This window comes from Lepisma saccharinum, chromosome 26 (genome assembly GCF_977018435.1).
Source record: "Lepisma saccharinum chromosome 26, izLepSacc3.1, whole genome shotgun sequence".
Lineage (NCBI taxonomy): Eukaryota > Metazoa > Arthropoda > Insecta > Zygentoma > Lepismatidae > Lepisma > Lepisma saccharinum.
In genome coordinates this window covers 7,736,198-7,754,568 of record NC_139254.1, presented here as the reverse complement: position 1 = coordinate 7,754,568, position 18,371 = coordinate 7,736,198, and the positions used below count along the sequence as shown (strand labels likewise).

Genomic DNA, 18,371 nt, shown 5'->3' with positions numbered 1-18,371 from the left:
TTGAGTTGTTTTAAGTCCACTTTGTGCACAGTAAGGTTAATCGGGACTGGACCTACAGTTTCAAGTGGGATCCGAACCACTATGTGCCTCCACCGGGTATCGAACCCGGGACCCCTTAATTACAAGGGAACGACGGTACCACTGCGCCATCGGGAAGGCCCAGAAATTAGAATAAAACGCGATCTTCTTTCTTCAGGAAAGCAACATCTTGACAGGCGGCCCTAAGACCAGCACAAAGCTTGAATGGAGACAATACAACAAGCTTGTTCAACAAATGTTGGCGAGATGGTTGCGGACAACCAAAGGCGGCACTGCGTCCCAAATACTCTGAACTGCCCGTCATAAAATGTTCCTGCGAGACCTATTTCTAATCTGTGGTCGTCACTGTATGACTAGACCCCTTTGTGTCGAACCTGACAATGCAGGGAGCGGTCTTTCTTGCTTTAAGGGATTAAGGGAAGGAAATGGCATTCAAATGGCAGGGAAGACTTATCCCTGGGTTGAGTTATTGTACCCCTGCTGTTTCAGTGCACCGTTTCTGTAAGGCAATACGCAAATACGGTTAAATTTTCCCTTCCCCAGTAAACCTTTGTTTTCGATTCATTCTGCTAGATTTTGCTTCTATCCAGGGTGCCAAGTACCAGAACAGTCCAATGACCTCGCTGCCTTCGAGCAAGCAATAACTTTAGCGAGGAGGTAGGAGGGCTTGGGGAGGGAGGAGGGGCAGATGCAAGAGGACGAAGAAAATGTAGCAGTTTACTTACATGATGACTCGTGAAAGTATTTGTTATTGCCTGTTTGAAAGAATGAAAGGTATGAAATTAGTAATATTTTTCTTGTTCGCTTCGCTTTCAATATAAGCGTTTCTCATAAGTAACAAGTTATAATTGTTACCCCCAAAAAACTGTGTATATGTGTGCGTGTGTGTAATATGATTTGTTAATGATGAGGTACTGGATACCAAATAATGCAAAAAGTAAAGTAATGTGCTCCCCTGTGCTTTTCGCTATGCCATGAAAGAATATAGGGGTGTGTAGTTAGGGCTCCACACTTTCTTGATCATGGCCGAAGGTGGAGGTGATGTGATCAATCAGCACCACGTCCCTGGCCTCGTTTACCTGCCAGAGTTTCCTCCATGTACCCACTTTATACTACGTACGACGCTGGGTGGGCACCGGAGCCGCTCGAACAGGTGAAAAAAAAAAATCCCGGTATCCTCCAGAATGAATAGGAAAGATCCTACACAGAATAATTTATCAGTTTAGCACTTTCACAGGGGATATAGTTTCGATAAAAAAGAAGAGGTTGTCATTGAGACAAGCAGAAAGTAAAATACATGAAGGAAAACTGTAAAGTAATAGTTTAATAGTAATTACATAAATTGATTTGCTTCCTGAAAATTGTTGAACTCTAATTTTTAATTGACCTCCAGTGTTCACATATACGTATTTATATACACTTCTTAGTAGTTTAATATACCAATGCACTATATATGTAGCAATATTATAATGTAATATAATATTTTATATATATATGTGTGTGTGTGTGTGTGTGTGTGTGTGTGTGTGTGTGTGTGTGTGTGTGTGTGTGTATGTGTATGTGTGTGTGTGTGTACATTACACACACAGAGTTATTTACCTTTACTGTCTGGAAATATTTACATAGGAACAAATTTCAGATTTGGCCCCCCCGAACTGATCAACCTAGCTACGTCCCTGGCCATAATAAAAATGGCAATTGACTATTCAGTTCAGAAAACTCGTCTGGAAGTACTCACATTTTCCTTGAACATGCAACTTTCACATTCCACGATAAAATCTGTGCAATTTATAAGACCACGTGTGATTGCAGTGGGCAGGAGAGGCACTTGCGCTCATCCCTCATATAGTTGAAAAATATCTTAATTTTTTTTAACAATATGACATTGGTGAAACGTAAGCTGATGCATAGTTTTAAAAATATTTGATGTCGGTGTGGGCTGAACCAAATAGATACACTATTTGCATTCTCTCTATATTTTTGCATGTAATGTACCTATGATGCTTCAACACAGGATGTCTAATATTTCGGAGGAGATTTTTTTTACAAGTTTTGACAGAAAATGAAGATCAGAGAGATGGACAATTTGCTTTACTATCTCTGTTCTCAATTGCACAGCTGGATGCATAAGAATTACCAGGAAAATTGTCCATCCCATCGCTATTTTCAATCTTTCTCTTGCATTCAACGTATTTTTCAGAAATGAAATTTTATTTGTGTTATAGAGAGGTTTGTTTCCTATTTCATGGTGTTTTATTTCATTTCTTGAAGCTCGCATTGCGATAAACAAAGTGAATGGATTTGGTGATGGACACTACTTGATAATACTAATACATTCCGCTGTACTTACATATACTTAGGAATGTTCAAGGTAGAATATAAAGATGGGTGCATTCGGAATTCAACGAACAGGGTTAGGTGACGTCACATGGTGAATCTTGCCTTTACTTTCTAAATAATGATAGTACAATAGTTTGATGTCCAAAATTTCTCGCACATTCATGAAATTACGTAGATTATCGTTCTCTTTGTTTCTATTTTGAAGCCGAACAAGGACAAACGCCCACGAAAAGAACTAATGCTTTAATGATGTTCGTTTGTTTGTTTGCGTAATAGTACCTCATTCCCGTTGTCGCAACTGCATTGTGAAAGTGTCAGACTGTGTATTGTGAGCGAGCCCCATTATCTTCCAATGGGTCTTTCGTCGCTGTCTGTAGTCCGATGGCACGCGGCTATTGTGTACGGCCTCACGTACGCAGCGAGAGTGAGAAACAAATGAGCATCGAGGCAGGTAAAGATGGCCGGAACACCTGCTCGACGCGCCACACGTTATCTTTAGCACTTTCTCGTTTGTTTCCAGCTTGCGCATTGTTGGTTGTTTAACCTTTGCCTCGGCCAGTTAACCGAGAGAAACCTATTCTACAGTCACTGGCGCAGGGACGTTCCATTTCAGGCTCTACAAAATTCACATACAAATCTCAATACAGGGTGGTCATACTTAAAGCTCCCCTACTCAAGATCCCTATGGAGTCCGTTCGAAGCATAGAATTCAGTTGAAACTTGGTATCAGGGCTATAGAGATCATGCGGAAGCGAATGTCGACGAAAACAATTGTTCAAATTTTCGCCACCATATGGAAATGTGGCGCTGAGAATTATGGTTTCCCTACTCATAGCCCTTTGGAGCCGGTTCAAAGCACCAGATTGCATCGCAACTTCGTATACAAGTTATGAAGACCATGGGGAAGAGAATGCAGGGAAAATAAATATTACAAATTTCGCCACCAGGTGGAAATGTGGTTCTAAAATAACAACAAGCACAAGTCGAACATGCAAAACTATATTTCTAGTTTATGTCAGTACAGCAATGTTCAATATGAATGACCCTTTGAAAGCGTAAAATAGCGTGATTAATGCTCGTATTAAGTGTTTTCAGGGATGTTGTTCACTGAGCACCAGATTTCTGCGCCACATTTCTACCTGGTGGTGAAAATTGAAACTATTTTCTCGTCATCATCCGCTTCCTCTTGGTCTCCATAGCCTCCATACCAAGTTTCAGCGCAATCCGTTGCTTCAAACGGGCTCTAGAGGGCTCTGAGTAGAGAAAGCTTAATTCTAAGCGCCACATTTCCACCTGGTGGTGAGAATTCGAACTATTTTTTTATCGTCAGCATTCTCTTCCCCTATATCTCCATAGCCTCTAGACTAAGTTTCACCGCAATCTGTTACTTCGAACGGGCTCCAGATGGCTCTGAGTATCGGAACTTTAAGTATGCTTGTTTGCTTAAATTGATTTGCTTCAGTTTTACTTCGCTTTTCTGCCAGATATGTATAATCGCGAAGATGAGGATGAATGGTGATAAGACGAAAGGACAATCGAAACAACAGGAGTTTCACAGAGTCCAGATGCCAGAGACTCGTTAGTCTGCAAGATGCGAACTTTAATTTGACCGGCACACGCCTGCACGTGTATGAAAGCTAGAGAGAGAATAGAGAATCAACACACAATCGGGCCTCGACCGCCCCTGTTTTGTTTTTTTCTAAATCTGTGAAATCTCTATGCTTCCACTACCAAAATATCTATGTACATTTTGAAAATTGATATTCTTCAAAGCTACTGGTATAACCTCAGAACAAATAGAAATACATTCTCGGTTAATTTCATTTCACAATTTCAGCCTTCAAATGAGCTCAGAGCGTGTTGTCCTGTTTCACACGTTTCCGAAATCCTCATATTTCTTGAAACCTCTCACACAAGAATTAATTTATTGAATGCCAGACATTTTTTATGTGAATAATATTTATAATGTGGGTGGAAATAGCGTTTTATTTTACTTTTACAAAGTGTAAATATTTGCAGTTCTCAGAAAAAATTGTCAGAGATGCATTGTGGATTGGGGGCATACTACCCGCTGTACCCACCCTGTTCCTGCGCCACTGTCTTCATGCACAGTAAGAACCTAGTAGGTGTAAACGAAGACACGTTTGAATTGAATTTGAATATTTTGTCTTTAAGTCCGCGGTTATGCACAGATAAGCTAATCGGAGCTCGACCTACAGCTTAAAGTGGGTTCCGAGGAGCGTATATTCTAGGCTAGCTAAGGCTATCTGCGAAGCCTGGAAACTAGAGACTAGAATACAGAAGCCGGTAAAACTGTCAAAGCCGGGAAACGGATTTCTTCAAATTTACAGGAGAAAGTACTTACGGAACTGAGTTTCTGTGTAATTTCAGAAGGTCGTAGAAGTGTTTTCTCGCATTTTTCAATGTATTTGGCCGCTAATTCATGTATTTTTCTATAATAATGTCCGTCCGATGCAGACGTAATCCCCGGTAAGTGTTTCGAAACACACAGTTTTTTCACTATATTGCCCAACCTAAAGCAACCTAACCTAACCTTACCGTGATGGTGCGTGGGGCTATTCCTGGATGGTTATACGATCCAGAATGGTTTTTGGGGCTATGCGTGAATGGTTTTTGGGGCTATGCGGGAATGGTTTTCGGTGCTAGGCGGAAAGTTTTCTGTTAAGAAGGTTGAAACACTGCTTTGCCGTTTGAAACACAACGCTAGTCAAGATTTGCCTGCCATTTTGCGTGTTCAGGAAGGGAGAAAAGAACGAACAATAATTACTCGATATGTCGACAATAGATACTAATTTCGTTAAAAAAAGCGAAATCCCTTGTTAAACAATCTTTCTCAATGCAGAATAAGTAACTACGAAAGTCAACAATTACAGAATAAACGAGTCACAGTCGATTCCCGGCTTTGACAGTTTTACCAAAAAATCTATTATAAATTGTGAATAAAATTACTCATTTCATTCTGGAGTTGGCAACCTGATTTCTTATCAGTTGGCAACCTAGCCGCCGTTGGCATGGCAACGATACTTCCATGAAGACACCGAGAACGAGCAAAATGTGTGTGTGCATCCATTTATACACGGTGTTCAGGTCCACGTCCTTCCATATCCATGTGTCATAGTGAGATAGCCCATATCTTGCACTTAGCATACGCCACTGTGGGTTCCGAACCACTATGTGCCTCCACCGGGTATCGAACCCGGAACAACTTGATTACAAGGAGACGACGTTACCACTGCGCCATCGTAGAGGCCAGCGAGGATCTTACTGGTTAATTCCGATGGGAGCTACTGCATGGGACCACTTTCGCTCGCTCGTAATCATTCGAGTGTGTGTGTTTGCGTGGGGGTTTATGGAAGTCATCACCTGCAGCACGCACCTTTGAAAAATCCATGAGCCGCCGCTGTATCTAGCTCTCTACCTATTCAATAACAAGCTCAAAGGGTCCAAGAATAATCCTTGGCTAGACCCTGAGTGCATTGACCCTTTACTCTTAATTGACACTATCCCTACGGATCTACACAGCCTATGTATAAAAAGATATACAGCTTACTTTATATAGCCCTACTACACGCGCAAAGATATGGTTATTATGATGCAACGATGGAAATAATTGGTTTCGCACTCTTCTACACATTCACCTGTACTTCATAGCAAATATATTCAAGAGAAACGTACGTACACCCAAGGGCAAATGAAATAGTAGGCGGTGTCCAACCATGGGCGTATATATATCTCACGTAAGGGTGGGGGTTCAACTTTTGGTTCAATTAGGGTTCCTACATTTCATGAGTGAAAATCCGGGACACTACTGACCGGTAGCTTGTTAGGGAGCTGGTGGAGCTGGACTCAATAAAGTTGTATGTATGTACAACATAATTGTCATTTACATCCCACATTGTGTGGGAACTTTATTTGGAAACTGCAGACTGAACAGATAGGCACCCAAGCACTGACTCCTTATAGTAAGCAGGTATACTATACAATGGAAGAGAATCGTAACTGAAATTCAGCACTGCTAGCGCCATCTTGAAGTCAAGGATGGTTGCAGTACCGTCTTGTAACTCGATAACTCTTGTATTATGGAGAGGAAGCAGTTCAATGTAGAGTTAGATTGTTTTGTAAAATCAGCATTTTAAAATTACGTCCACGCATTTATATGTAAAAAAAAGTTCAGGAAAGTGTAGCCGTAATCATTTCTTCTATCCCACCCGATTCCAGGACATTTGTGCATCCCGTATAGCGTCCCTAAGGTACGATCTGGCTATCAAAATCCACTCTGCCACCACATGAAAGGCCCCAAATATATTAAATTAAGTCTATCTACGAACTTCTAACTTCTCTACATAAAATGAGCAGAAAATGCTTTTAAAAAAAAAACTATTCCCAGATTCACTTTAAAAAATAACACTATTAGAATTAATCTTTTCCTCCTTGCTACAAAATTGAAAATAACATCATCGGTGTTACGTATTTTAACATGCGTATGTATGTACACTTAACACTGTGCAGGGTCCATTAGTCGAGGATCTCCCGTTGAATTGCGAGGACATTATTTCAACCTCCTTAATGTTAAACACATCCTCTCGGATGTTGAAGATGAAACTGGCAGTGTAGCCAAGGTCACCAACAATTTGTGCATATTTGAGTACAAGAGCTTGTCACAATTTTCTACTGCCTACAATGCAGACCCTGGACAATTACTTTTTGCCACATTTTTCATTCAGATTTGAAAATGTAAAAAATATCAACCAGGCCATCCAACATTTTGACACACTGTTCCAATGAATGAGGAATAGGCATTTCAAATTGATATAAGTTGTTGCAATTTCTCAATGTGTTGACTGTATTCAGAGAAACTTGGGTTTATTTCTACTACAAAATGGTCCAAAAATGGACAACAGTAAAGTTTCTACTATTAGTGAGTACAATTTTACAAGTCACCCTATACTGTGTATTGATACTTTTCTGTCCATCTTGTGCCAAGCAAATTTAAAACGTTACAGTACTTTCCTAGCTATATTGCACTGCATCTTTTACAACCAAATTACTTTGAGAAGATTGATTGATTTATTTGCATTATTTTACTTCGCTTTTTGTGCCACTTTTGGCTAATTTTCGAAGATCGGGATGAGTGATGACATGATGAAATTGATGAATGGATACCCAAAAACGCCCATGCCCATTCCAGGTTTCGAACCTGGGACCCACGATGTGCTAACCATGGGAGGCTGCTCCTTTGAGAAGACTCCAGGGGAAAAATAACTGATTTGACAGTCTCAATATTGCAAAAATTCCACAGAAATAGGCAAGAGCCAGGGTTAAAATATGTGCTGAATAATGTACAAGAATTACTTTTGGACACTTCTCTGAAATTATCTATCTATCTCACCACCTTAATTCTACCACCCATTACATCAGCTTCATCATATCCATCACCAACATTTTTTTATAAATCCACATCCACCCAATCGAGGGAGAGTAGAAGTACTAATAGCTGAAGCCAACTCAGACGCAGTTACAATATCCAATAGGGACAAATCGGAAAAAAAAAGTTTCCTATTCCGATCTAGACTTTGGAAAATGATTTATCAACTTTCGGGATTATAAAAAAAATTCAAATCATCAAAAGATTAGAACCTGAAGAATACTTAATTCTTGAATGGTAGCAAACCATATCGAGAACTTATAATGAAATGGTAATATTCGCGCTGTAAGTTCACAAACAGCTGCTTCGGGCAATTATTACATGTAACACTATAGAATTTGCAAAATGTCAGGAGTTTTCTGAGTATTTTCCAGAGAAATTTCGAAACTATCAGGAAATTGCAGACATTGGTTTGCAATCCCACCTGGTGTGTGGAATTAATTTCTTTCCCATGCATACACCTCTAATTTAGAACAAAATAAGTCCGAAAAATTTTTTACAAGCAAGTCACTGCGCATAGCGGATAGAACAGGTAAATTTGGTAATTTTACTGATCCAAAGGGGGGTGTTTGACCCGTTGAACCTCCCTTAAATACGCCCATGTATCCAACACAATATTCAATCAGTCTGTTTTGCACAATGTGATGGTTTTTAATTGAAATAAAAACGTCAATATTCAGATTATAACATCTACTTCGCATCAACAGAATTCCATTCTTTAAACCAGCACTGGATGTGGAATAGAATAGAATGAAAATAATGATGGACAATTTGCCTACTATTATCTTTGCCGTTGGCTGTACAAGGTACGTGGGATCCATGAGTACTACCGTGCAAATTGTCCATCACCATGTTCGTGCACTTCATTTGACCCAATAAGAGCTTCAAGAATTAAAAGAAAACTTAAAACAAGCTGTTGACAACTTCTGCACCAGCATACATAACAATCCATCACTTTAAAACATCTAGGATGTAAGAGGAAAGAATGAAAATAGTCATGGACAATTTGCACGGTAATTCTCATGGATCCCACTACAGTAAAAAGGATTAAATAAGATTGAATGCAAACCTTGTAATATATGCACAGAATATTCTCGCAAAATATCGTGGCGAACATAAGAAAATGAAGAAATGAAAAATGTTATGCCATAACCTCTAATTTCACGTCACATTGGCAAACTGAGCCGTTTTTTCCCCTCAGATGAGTATCATGCGGTTTGTTTTGATTCGTCACCTCGCCGCGAGCGGCGCTGATGTAGCTTTCTCCATAGCGTCTTGGCTGGTGGGAAGGTAGCCGGTGGCAAGGAATGTACTTTTTTTTTGTTATTATTTCTTTCGCCGTGCTCTTTTGTTTTTCCTTATAGAGAGTTAGGTCAGTGTTCGGAGAAAGCAGTTGTGTTTCCGAGTTGCATTGCATGATCGCTTAGCTCAGCTATCGGGTAAATTCTTTACTTCCGGAAGTTTTTTTCCAATTGATGAGCGTTTGCGTGTGTAAAACGAGTATTATAGTTGGCGCACTAGACTGAAGTTGGTCTCAAGCCGTCAAATGTTTTTGTAAATAAACACTAAATCAACAGAAACGTTGACGGAACGGCCTGAACGTGCAAACCAGACTAACTAACAAGTATAGATTTTATACATGGGCGCCCGCAGGGGAGGGTCAGGGGGGCATTTCCCCCCCCCCCCACCCCCGGCATGAGATTTATGGAAAAAGTTAATGTTTAATTTGAATGGTGAAATTGTAGCGATATTTTATAATAAAAAGTATTGTTTCTGTGACTTACAGTCTGTAAGTTACAGCAACTATTATTATTATTATTTGAAATAAGGTTACATTTAAGCTTGCAGTCTATTTTACAGTTAGATAATTATCTAACTATAAAAAACAGCATTTTGTCCATCAGGAATTAATTTTATGTATACAGTTATGCAAATTCTGTATAGATATACAGAATATAGAAATTACAAATGTATGGAATTAAAAAGAAACAAGTAGTAGTAATAGCAATGTAATAATAATTATTATAATATTTATAATAATAATTACATCAATAATGATAATAATAATAATAATAATAGCAGTAATAATAATAAATATATAAATAATAATAATAATGATGAGAAGAAATCCTGCGGGCACCCTTGAATTTTTTTATACGAAACTGCTTTTATTTACATTAAAAAATACTGAATGTTATTAGTTATTAACATACTAAATTATCCATGGTGTAAGAACTAGGACAGTGTTCCCTGAAACCAGAGATTCTGGTAAGTTTGAATCTTGTGCTATTCCTGAAAATAAATCCTCCGACTTAAAGTTGTAATTTTACTTGCTGTATTTAAAAAAAATATTTCTGTTATCGTAATAGTGACGTGTTCAAATGTCGAATGTAAACACAAATTGTAAATATTTTAAATTATGGTTATATTTGATCATAGCTTACAATATTTTATAGTAATTAATCAAGAAATGATAACCAAAAACCAGCTCCAACCCACTCCACACCGTACTGCATACTACAAACGTTTTAGAATTATGACGTGTTTTTTTTTTCAGTACAAAAAGTATATGCGAAATGATAAGCTAGATGGGATGGGAAGAATTCAGAAAGATTAAGGTTATAAATGTTTACATAACGTTTAAAATTATTATAATTTCTCTTTGAATAATTTAATTTAAAATAAAACTACTAATTGTATTCTTAATACAAGGTCCAATATTCTATGATTTTGTAGTGTACTAGTTTCTTTACACAGCATTGGGAAAAAAATCAGGACTGTAATTTTTGTCTTCTTTTCTTTCCAGCTGAAAACGAGACGCGATGTTACGACGAACTCGGGTGTCTATCAATCACAAAGGACTGGTACCACCTCATATACAGGCCCTTCAATATTTTCCCCTTAGACAGAGACGTCATCAACACTAGATTCATCCTACACACCCGGGAGAATCCCACCGAGGTAAGAAAACTCTAGAGTCATAGTCGTCATACAAGCTTGCTATAACATCGGGCGCGTTCAAAATCTCACGATTCGTTTCACTAAATGAACAGGTAGCGTCAGGCGGAACACATGCAGGTGTGCTCACTGGACGCTCCTTTCGCGTTCGGCAATTTTCGTGTGACGTAGATTGGAGGAGTCCTAAACAAACTTGTGCGAAACGTCTGTTATGGAGTATATTTTCCTTAAATTAAGTCTTTCCAACGATAATGAATTGTAACTTTAAGTATATGAGTAGTGTAAACTTATTGTTTCTAAGTAGTACTTAGTAGGTATGCATTTGTAGCCTCTATTTTTTATCAATTGAATATCAGTTTTTGACATATTTTGACAATTTTTTGTCGATGTTTTAGCGTTTAGCGATGTTTTAGTAAAATTTCCCTTTTTTCCCACTCGTACTTGGTAGGTATGCATTTGTATCCTTTTTTTTATCAATTGAATATCAGTTTTTGACATATTTTGACAATTTTTTGTCGATGTTTTAGCGTTTAGCGATGTTTTAGTAAAATTTCCCTTTTTTCCCACCTCACATTTGTAGGTATATCACGATCTTACGTGATATAACTTAACCTATTCATTTTTTTCGTGCTAAACTACACGAGAGCCTCTACATGCCTTGACCTACTTTAGAGTAGACCCAAAAGGAGAGTTCTGCAACCGAAAGTGGAGCTCGGAGTGGGGCTCGGTGGGGCTCGCCTTAATGGTTTTCTCTTGTAAGGCATAAGCCTCATTTTCTCGCAGTGTTGCCAACACCTCACTCGATCACGATCTTACGTGATATAACTTAACCTATCTTACGATTTTTTTACGATCTTCAGTGATATAACTTAACCTATCATTTTTTTATTTTTTTTTATTTGCACACCGAACTAACTTACATTATATTTTATATAACCTAAAAAAAATGTATTGATTTTTTTTTAGTATGTGGCATTTTTTTTAGGTTATATAAAATATAATGTAAGTTAGTTCGGTGTGCAAATAAAAAAAAATAAAAAAAATGATAGGTTAAGTTATATCACTGAAGATCGTAAAAAAATCGTAACATAGGTTAAGTTATATCACGTAAGATCGTGATCGAGTGAGGTGTTGGCAACACTGCGAGAAAATGAGGCTTATGCCTTACAAGAGAAAACCATTAAGGCGAGCCCCACCGAGCCCCACTCCGAGCTCCACTTTCGGTTGCAGAACTCTCCATTTGGGTCTACTCTAAAGTAGGTCAAGGCATGTAGAGGCTCTCGTGTAGTTTAGCACGAAAAAAATGAATAGGTTAAGTTATATCACGTAAGATCGTGATATACCTACAAGTGTGAGGTGGGAAAAAAGGGAAATTTTACTAAAACATCGCTAAACGCTAAAACATCGACAAAAAATTGTCAAAATATGTCAAAAACTGATATTCAATTGATAAAAAATAGAGGCTACAAATGCATACCTACTAAGTACTACTTAGAAACAATAAGTTTATACTACTTATATGTGAATAACTAATTGGATAAAACTTATTAATGCCATTATTCTGCAGAAAATCAAGGGCCTGGCGTGATGTAGCCTAAGGATGGTCGAAAAAAATCCCTAACATTCCTACCTACATACATTCCGTACGTCAACGCGTTGCACGATAAGGGGTCACGTTCGAAAATTCTTTAACAAAAGCCACGATTCCCCGTAAGCTGTAAATAGGCCACAGATTTCGTGACAATTATTCTTCCAGTGTGTGTGTTTTAAACATAAAAGGCGTGATATGGAAAAAAACATAGACATCTTTAAATGTTTTGAAGTAGTCGTACAATCATTGCAATTCCTTTTTACTTTACAGGGCCAAATTTTGAAAGTTCGAAATGACAAGACCATCAAGACATCCAACTTTGATGCGAAGAAGAAGACAAAGATGATTATTCACGGATTTATTGACACGCCGCTGGCAAATTGGGTAAAGGTAAGTAGTTTGTTGAAGATTATACAAATCTAATTGTTAGTTCTTCCTGTACAAACTGCAGCACTCACGACACATGTTAAGAGTAGGGGAAGAGGCATTCTATCGTGCAGGGTGTGTAAGAATGAATTGACTGAATACATGATATACAAGTTTGAGAAAGTTAGCTTTATGGAGGGGTAGAAAGAACGAAAATTAATTCAAATGCCAGAACCTTTTTCACTAGTTTACTTTTTTTTCCTTTACTTCCTTTTTTCTTGGCAAATATGGTCTAAGAAAGTGGCGCCTTCCTAAAGAAGGCTCAACTGGTAACATCATGAATAATTATGCAGTACATCCTAATATATAGCCCTGTGGCTGAGTGGTTAGCACATCGCGCTGCAACGCCAAGGTCCCGGGTTCGAATCCAGCTCGGGCATGGTTGTGTGTGAATGTCCATTTATCATTTTCATAATTTCATCACTCATCCCCATCTTCGCAAATTAGCCAAGAGGCAGGCTTACCATATTTTTTGGGGTCCAACCCAGGACATATTTGCGATCAACTCGTTACTGCTGAATTTCAGTTTTCTTTACAAAAATAAATTGAAATTACTTAAAAGCCTTAACATTTTATTGGAACATTAAACTATAAATTGTACAATATTATTTTCTAAAATCAATCAATTAATTTTCAAATGTTTAATTGAATAATACATTGCCTGATGTTTAGGAAGCCTCTCTGTTCTCTGTTCTGTTAGTTTACTCAGTTGAACGTTTCACTAGAATGACTTTTTTCAGAAATGGCTTGTTTATTTTAATAACATAATAAAATTCACAACATGAAAGTTCTGAATTAATTTTAACATTCAGCAGATGTTTAACAGTGGATACTAGAAGTCTACCTCTTTCTGCAGACCAAATATTCCCCATAATTGAAAATACTCTCTCAACTGGAGCAGATGTTCCAGGCAAAGACATAGCAAACTCAACCATTTCAGAAATATTGTACATGAAATATCAGTCTTTAGAAACACCTTAAAAATTGGTTGTGAATATTCAATGCCGGTAGCTATTTTCATGTTCAGATTCTCAAACCCGCGGACGTTTTGCAATCCCGGACAGCACTAAAAAAAAACAGGACTGTCCGGCTTAATCTCGGACGTATGGTAAGCCTACCAAGAGGCACAAAACGCGAAGTAAAATAAAATAAATCAAATCCAAAGATCCAAATCTAATATACAGGGCTCGAAAAATCCCGGTCGCCAGGTCGCCATGACAACTAAAAATTTCAACCTGGCGACTGTGATCTTTTGCTGTAATATGTATGAAATTTTGATGATTCTAAGTTCAAATTGCAGTACAGCGTAAGTTAGCATTTTTTTTTATCAACGTTGTGAACATTCTATAGAATCAGTAGCAATTTCTTACTCTTTGTCTCCCATTTCCTGCTTTCTCAAATGATTTAGCAATGTTTTGAATACCGTGATGCTCAGATTCTTATACAGAATGTTTCAAAAGTCGCACAACCCAAACTTTGAAAATTTATATCATGAAAACCGTAAGAGATATTTACACCGGGTTTTCTGCATTATAAAGTCTCATCCATTGAAATATTCTTTATTGCATAAAATTATCAGTTTAATCCATACAAAAAAATAGATAAATTAATAACTGGCGGAAGGCAGGGTTAAAATTTTTCCAGAAATGAACTTTTGAGTGAGAAAAATATCTAAGAAATTATCGAAGGGTCATAATTAGATGTCTGATGACTGATACCATGTCAATCTATCATTTACGACCAATATTGGTCATGTGCAATATTTGATGGATTTTTGACTGACGATTTTATTGTTTGAGTGAAAAAGTGACATTTGTGGGACATATCTCCGTAGATGGCAACACAAGCAGGTCGAAATATTGTCAAGAGACGCATGCAACATGTGCATAAGTATTGGCTATACATTTACGTGAAAAATCGTAAATCAAGATTTTGTGCCGAAATTGAACTCTTGAGAGAATCCTAGACTGCCTCTTGTTACATTGACTTCTCTTCGCTCACTTTTGCCGCTACTGTGCCTGTTTTTTAAATTGATTCAGCATGGCGTATTCATTGGAGCAGTGTGCTTTACTGAAGAGTATTTTACTACTAATTCTTACACTCAGGTGCAAGAAGTTTTCAAAGAAAAATACCCTGCTTCTGCTGAACCTCACAAAGCAACTGTTTTAGGACAAGTCAAACACCAACAAATGATCCCGCATCCCACAAATTGTTAAGAGTTGGTATTTATTGTTGAAAATCAATTCTCAGATGTTCTCTTCAAATTAACAATGTTTTTTTCAAATAATGTAATTGCTTTTATTTGGATAAATGCTAAAATAAATTTAATAACCCAGTGATAGCCTACATGATCAGTTTAGTGCAGAAAACCAGGTGTAAATATATCTTACGTTTTCATGATATACATTTTCAAAGTTTGGGTTGCGGGACTTTTGAAACAATCTGTAGTATGCACAATTGCTGTGGTTTCCTGACGCCTGATTTTCAGAGTTGGCGCCTAGCTTTGAAGAAATTTTTTTGAGCACTGCTAATATATAGCCGACTCTGCCATATCGCCTAAGATTTTAAAATTCAGCATTATGGCATTTTTATAATTCTGATTTAATGATACACGTGATTCAGAGAACATACAGACATTAAAGAAAATATACTGCATTCGTTACTTTTTTTAAAAAAAAGAAGGCAATGGAAATTTCCCTAAGCTAACTGGAATATAATATATAGCACTGAATTTGAAAATTCAGGCGCCAGGTGAAAATTTTCAGGCCCATGGCGATCTATATCCTGTATTTTCTACCCCTGGCTTTATGTACACACAATCGTGGTTGAACCCACATTTTTTCAACGGTATCCTCTATCTCCACAGCGAATCGAACACGAGATCAGGTAAGAATATTCTGAAAGTAGTGTATCACTGTTATGTTTCGAACGTGATTGCGTTCGTGTCAGCAATTCAAAGTCTGATAGGTTAGAGGTTCGAATCTCTTGTGGTTCTTATCCTTTTAATTAATTCAGGATGCATTCCTCGAACCTCAGTGGCAGTGCGTCCTGTCCATGTGTGTTTGTGGTTGTCCTTACTTCAATTTAATCTTATCACCGTTCACCCGCATCTTCGCGATTAGCCTAAAGTGGCACAAAAGCGAAGTAAAATGTAACAAATCAACAAGCAAATCCGTGGTGTAGTGGTTAACGAAGCCAGACGTCCTGGTTTAAAATCTTGAGGTTCGGCTGGACTTTGACAGACGCCAGGGCATCTTTTCTCGAATTTTCATTCCGAAAAATCGTTGTGATATTCCAAAATCTGAGAAATTACATCTGCTTGCAATTACGTCGAGAGCATTTACACGTGAATCTTCCTTCGTGTAGTTTATTCTCGCTGTTGTCTATATATTATCAATAGTTTAATAGTCTTCTATCTATTTCCATAGGCGTACCCAGACTTTTTTCCAGGGATGCTACCAAACCTTTTTCCTATTTTTCCAGGAAGGGCAATACATTATTTTGAATTATTTGAAAAGGGAATAACAATTACTTTAGTTTCCCAATTTAAAAAGCACTGAACAGAACGAGATGTTTCACCGCTCATAAAAATCACCAAAATATGCTCTAATGACCTAAAAGTTTACAAAATATGCACTAGAATTTGAAAAATATGCCCTTATAACTGGACTGTTTCAAACATCAATATCTAAAATATGTTGAAATATTTTCACATACGAACAATTTTTAGTTCACTTTATGGGTCCTGAGTTGCAATGCACAATGAATACTTTCTCTAAATTTTCAAATAAAAATGAAAAAGATTTTGCTGCGGTGAACATGAAAGTTTGAACGAATCCACGCCGAAAATGACTGTGTATTTCTTGAAAAAGCGGAAATATGCTGACTATGATCGAAAATTCATCAAAATATTCTCTGTCACGTATAAATGGCACAATATGCCCTTAAAAAGCACCTTAATTCAATTACTTTCTTCTTAATACGAATTTCTATATATTTAGGGAACACATCACCCTTATCCAAAAAAAAATATGCTAAGTCATGAAAATCCTAGCCCTCCTCAAGACTAATTCAGCAGTCCAATCATTTTCATAGTCGCGATTAACCTAGAGAGGTGGAAAAGCAACGTAATAATAATCAAAATGAAATCCTACGCGATTCAAAAATCGCAACCAGTCGGCCAAGGTATAACGCTGTTTTTCTGAATTACGTGAGGCAAATTCTTGTGGCCCTCCTTTAACGAAAAGTTCAAACACCTTTTACTCTTCTGTCCTATCCGTTTCGTTTAATCTAGACTCTAGACTACATAAAGGCAGCGTTAAATTCATCCATAACCATTGATCCTCATGGCCTCCATTAATCTACAAAAGTATAATAATAGCGCGAAATAAACTGCTAAACAACCCCTGTGCTCAGATTCTATAAACATTTTAGAAAACACATCTTTTCATTTTAATATCCAATGCGCACATTGTTTGCAGAAATCGTCTCAGAAAACTATGCAACACACTCCAAACTACGATTATACAATTGTAATGTTTCTGTTTTCCTGATAATGTTTCCAGTTCAGGGTTTTGGGGTCAAGTTCTGGCTTTGAGCCAGTGTTTTGTTGCGGTTGATTACCTAACCTTGCAACCTTTGGTTGTTATCGCTAGTAATTCCCATAGTTTAGTTACGAACACGTAACAAAACAGGATTCTGTAAATAGGATGCGTCGCTTATGTCTGAAGGGTTGATACGGAAACTACTAGCGCCTCCAAGTGGATGGTTCATTACAACAAAACTTGAATCTTTGCCATGGAGTTCCGTTCACTGCAATATTTTGGCATATCTCCCTGGAGAACTGGCAATTCATGATATAGAGGTAATAAAGTCACTAGAAATATTTGTTTACTGCGTATCGATCTCATTTTAAGGAAGTAATCTGTGGAGGTCATAAAATTTTATTCCCATGTCACGGTCGATTTAGAAAAACCATCGGAGGAGGAAACTATTAAACGTACCTGACTTTTATCATGCCTTTTAAATCTTTTTCATTTCCGTATTTTTCTTGTCTTTTCAGTTGTTCATTTACATGCATTTTAGCGAATATATTCCCTTTTCAGTGACTATTCTTTCCTCTTTTTATTGCCTCTCTGTCTTTTACTGTATATATCTTCATTAATGCACTTTCGATTCTATTAATGTATATTTCCCTCTTTTAGCGACCATATACCTTCTTGTAGTCAGAGGCATGCGGTGCATGCGTCAATTGTGGGAAAATAATTATTACTTTCTTTCACTTCAGATCCAAGAAATGTAATACAGAGGTTGTTCCGTCTACGTTTGGCCAATTTCGTTCCTCCCCCCCCCCCCTCCCGGGCAGATTGGACTCACCCGAACTGGCGCGTGGCATCCTGCAGTGTTGTGCAGTGACTGTCTGGGAACGGAGTTGTTTATCCGCACGGACGAAAATAACGCACAAAACAGGACCATTGTTGTGAGTGTTGTGTAAAATCTTTTTCCAAGTGTGTGGGTTTCCGCTCTGTGACCAACATGCCGCCCAAACTAAGCCGGTTTTGGGAAGGCTAT

At 37.7% G+C, this 18,371-nt stretch overlaps 1 protein-coding gene across 2 annotated transcripts in view; it reads left to right on the top strand.

The window, feature by feature from the left end:
• The window catches only part of LOC145979784 (pancreatic triacylglycerol lipase-like), a 173,732-nt gene that overhangs the window by 71,401 nt on the left and 83,960 nt on the right, over window positions 1–18,371 (top strand). For both annotated transcript variants that reach the window (XM_083112764.1, XM_083112765.1), the window contains exons 3-4: window positions 10,632–10,786; window positions 12,645–12,764. In XM_083112764.1, coding sequence (XP_082968890.1) covers window positions 10,632–10,786; window positions 12,645–12,764 — 275 coding nt within the window. The remainder of the gene's footprint in view (window positions 1–10,631; window positions 10,787–12,644; window positions 12,765–18,371) is intronic.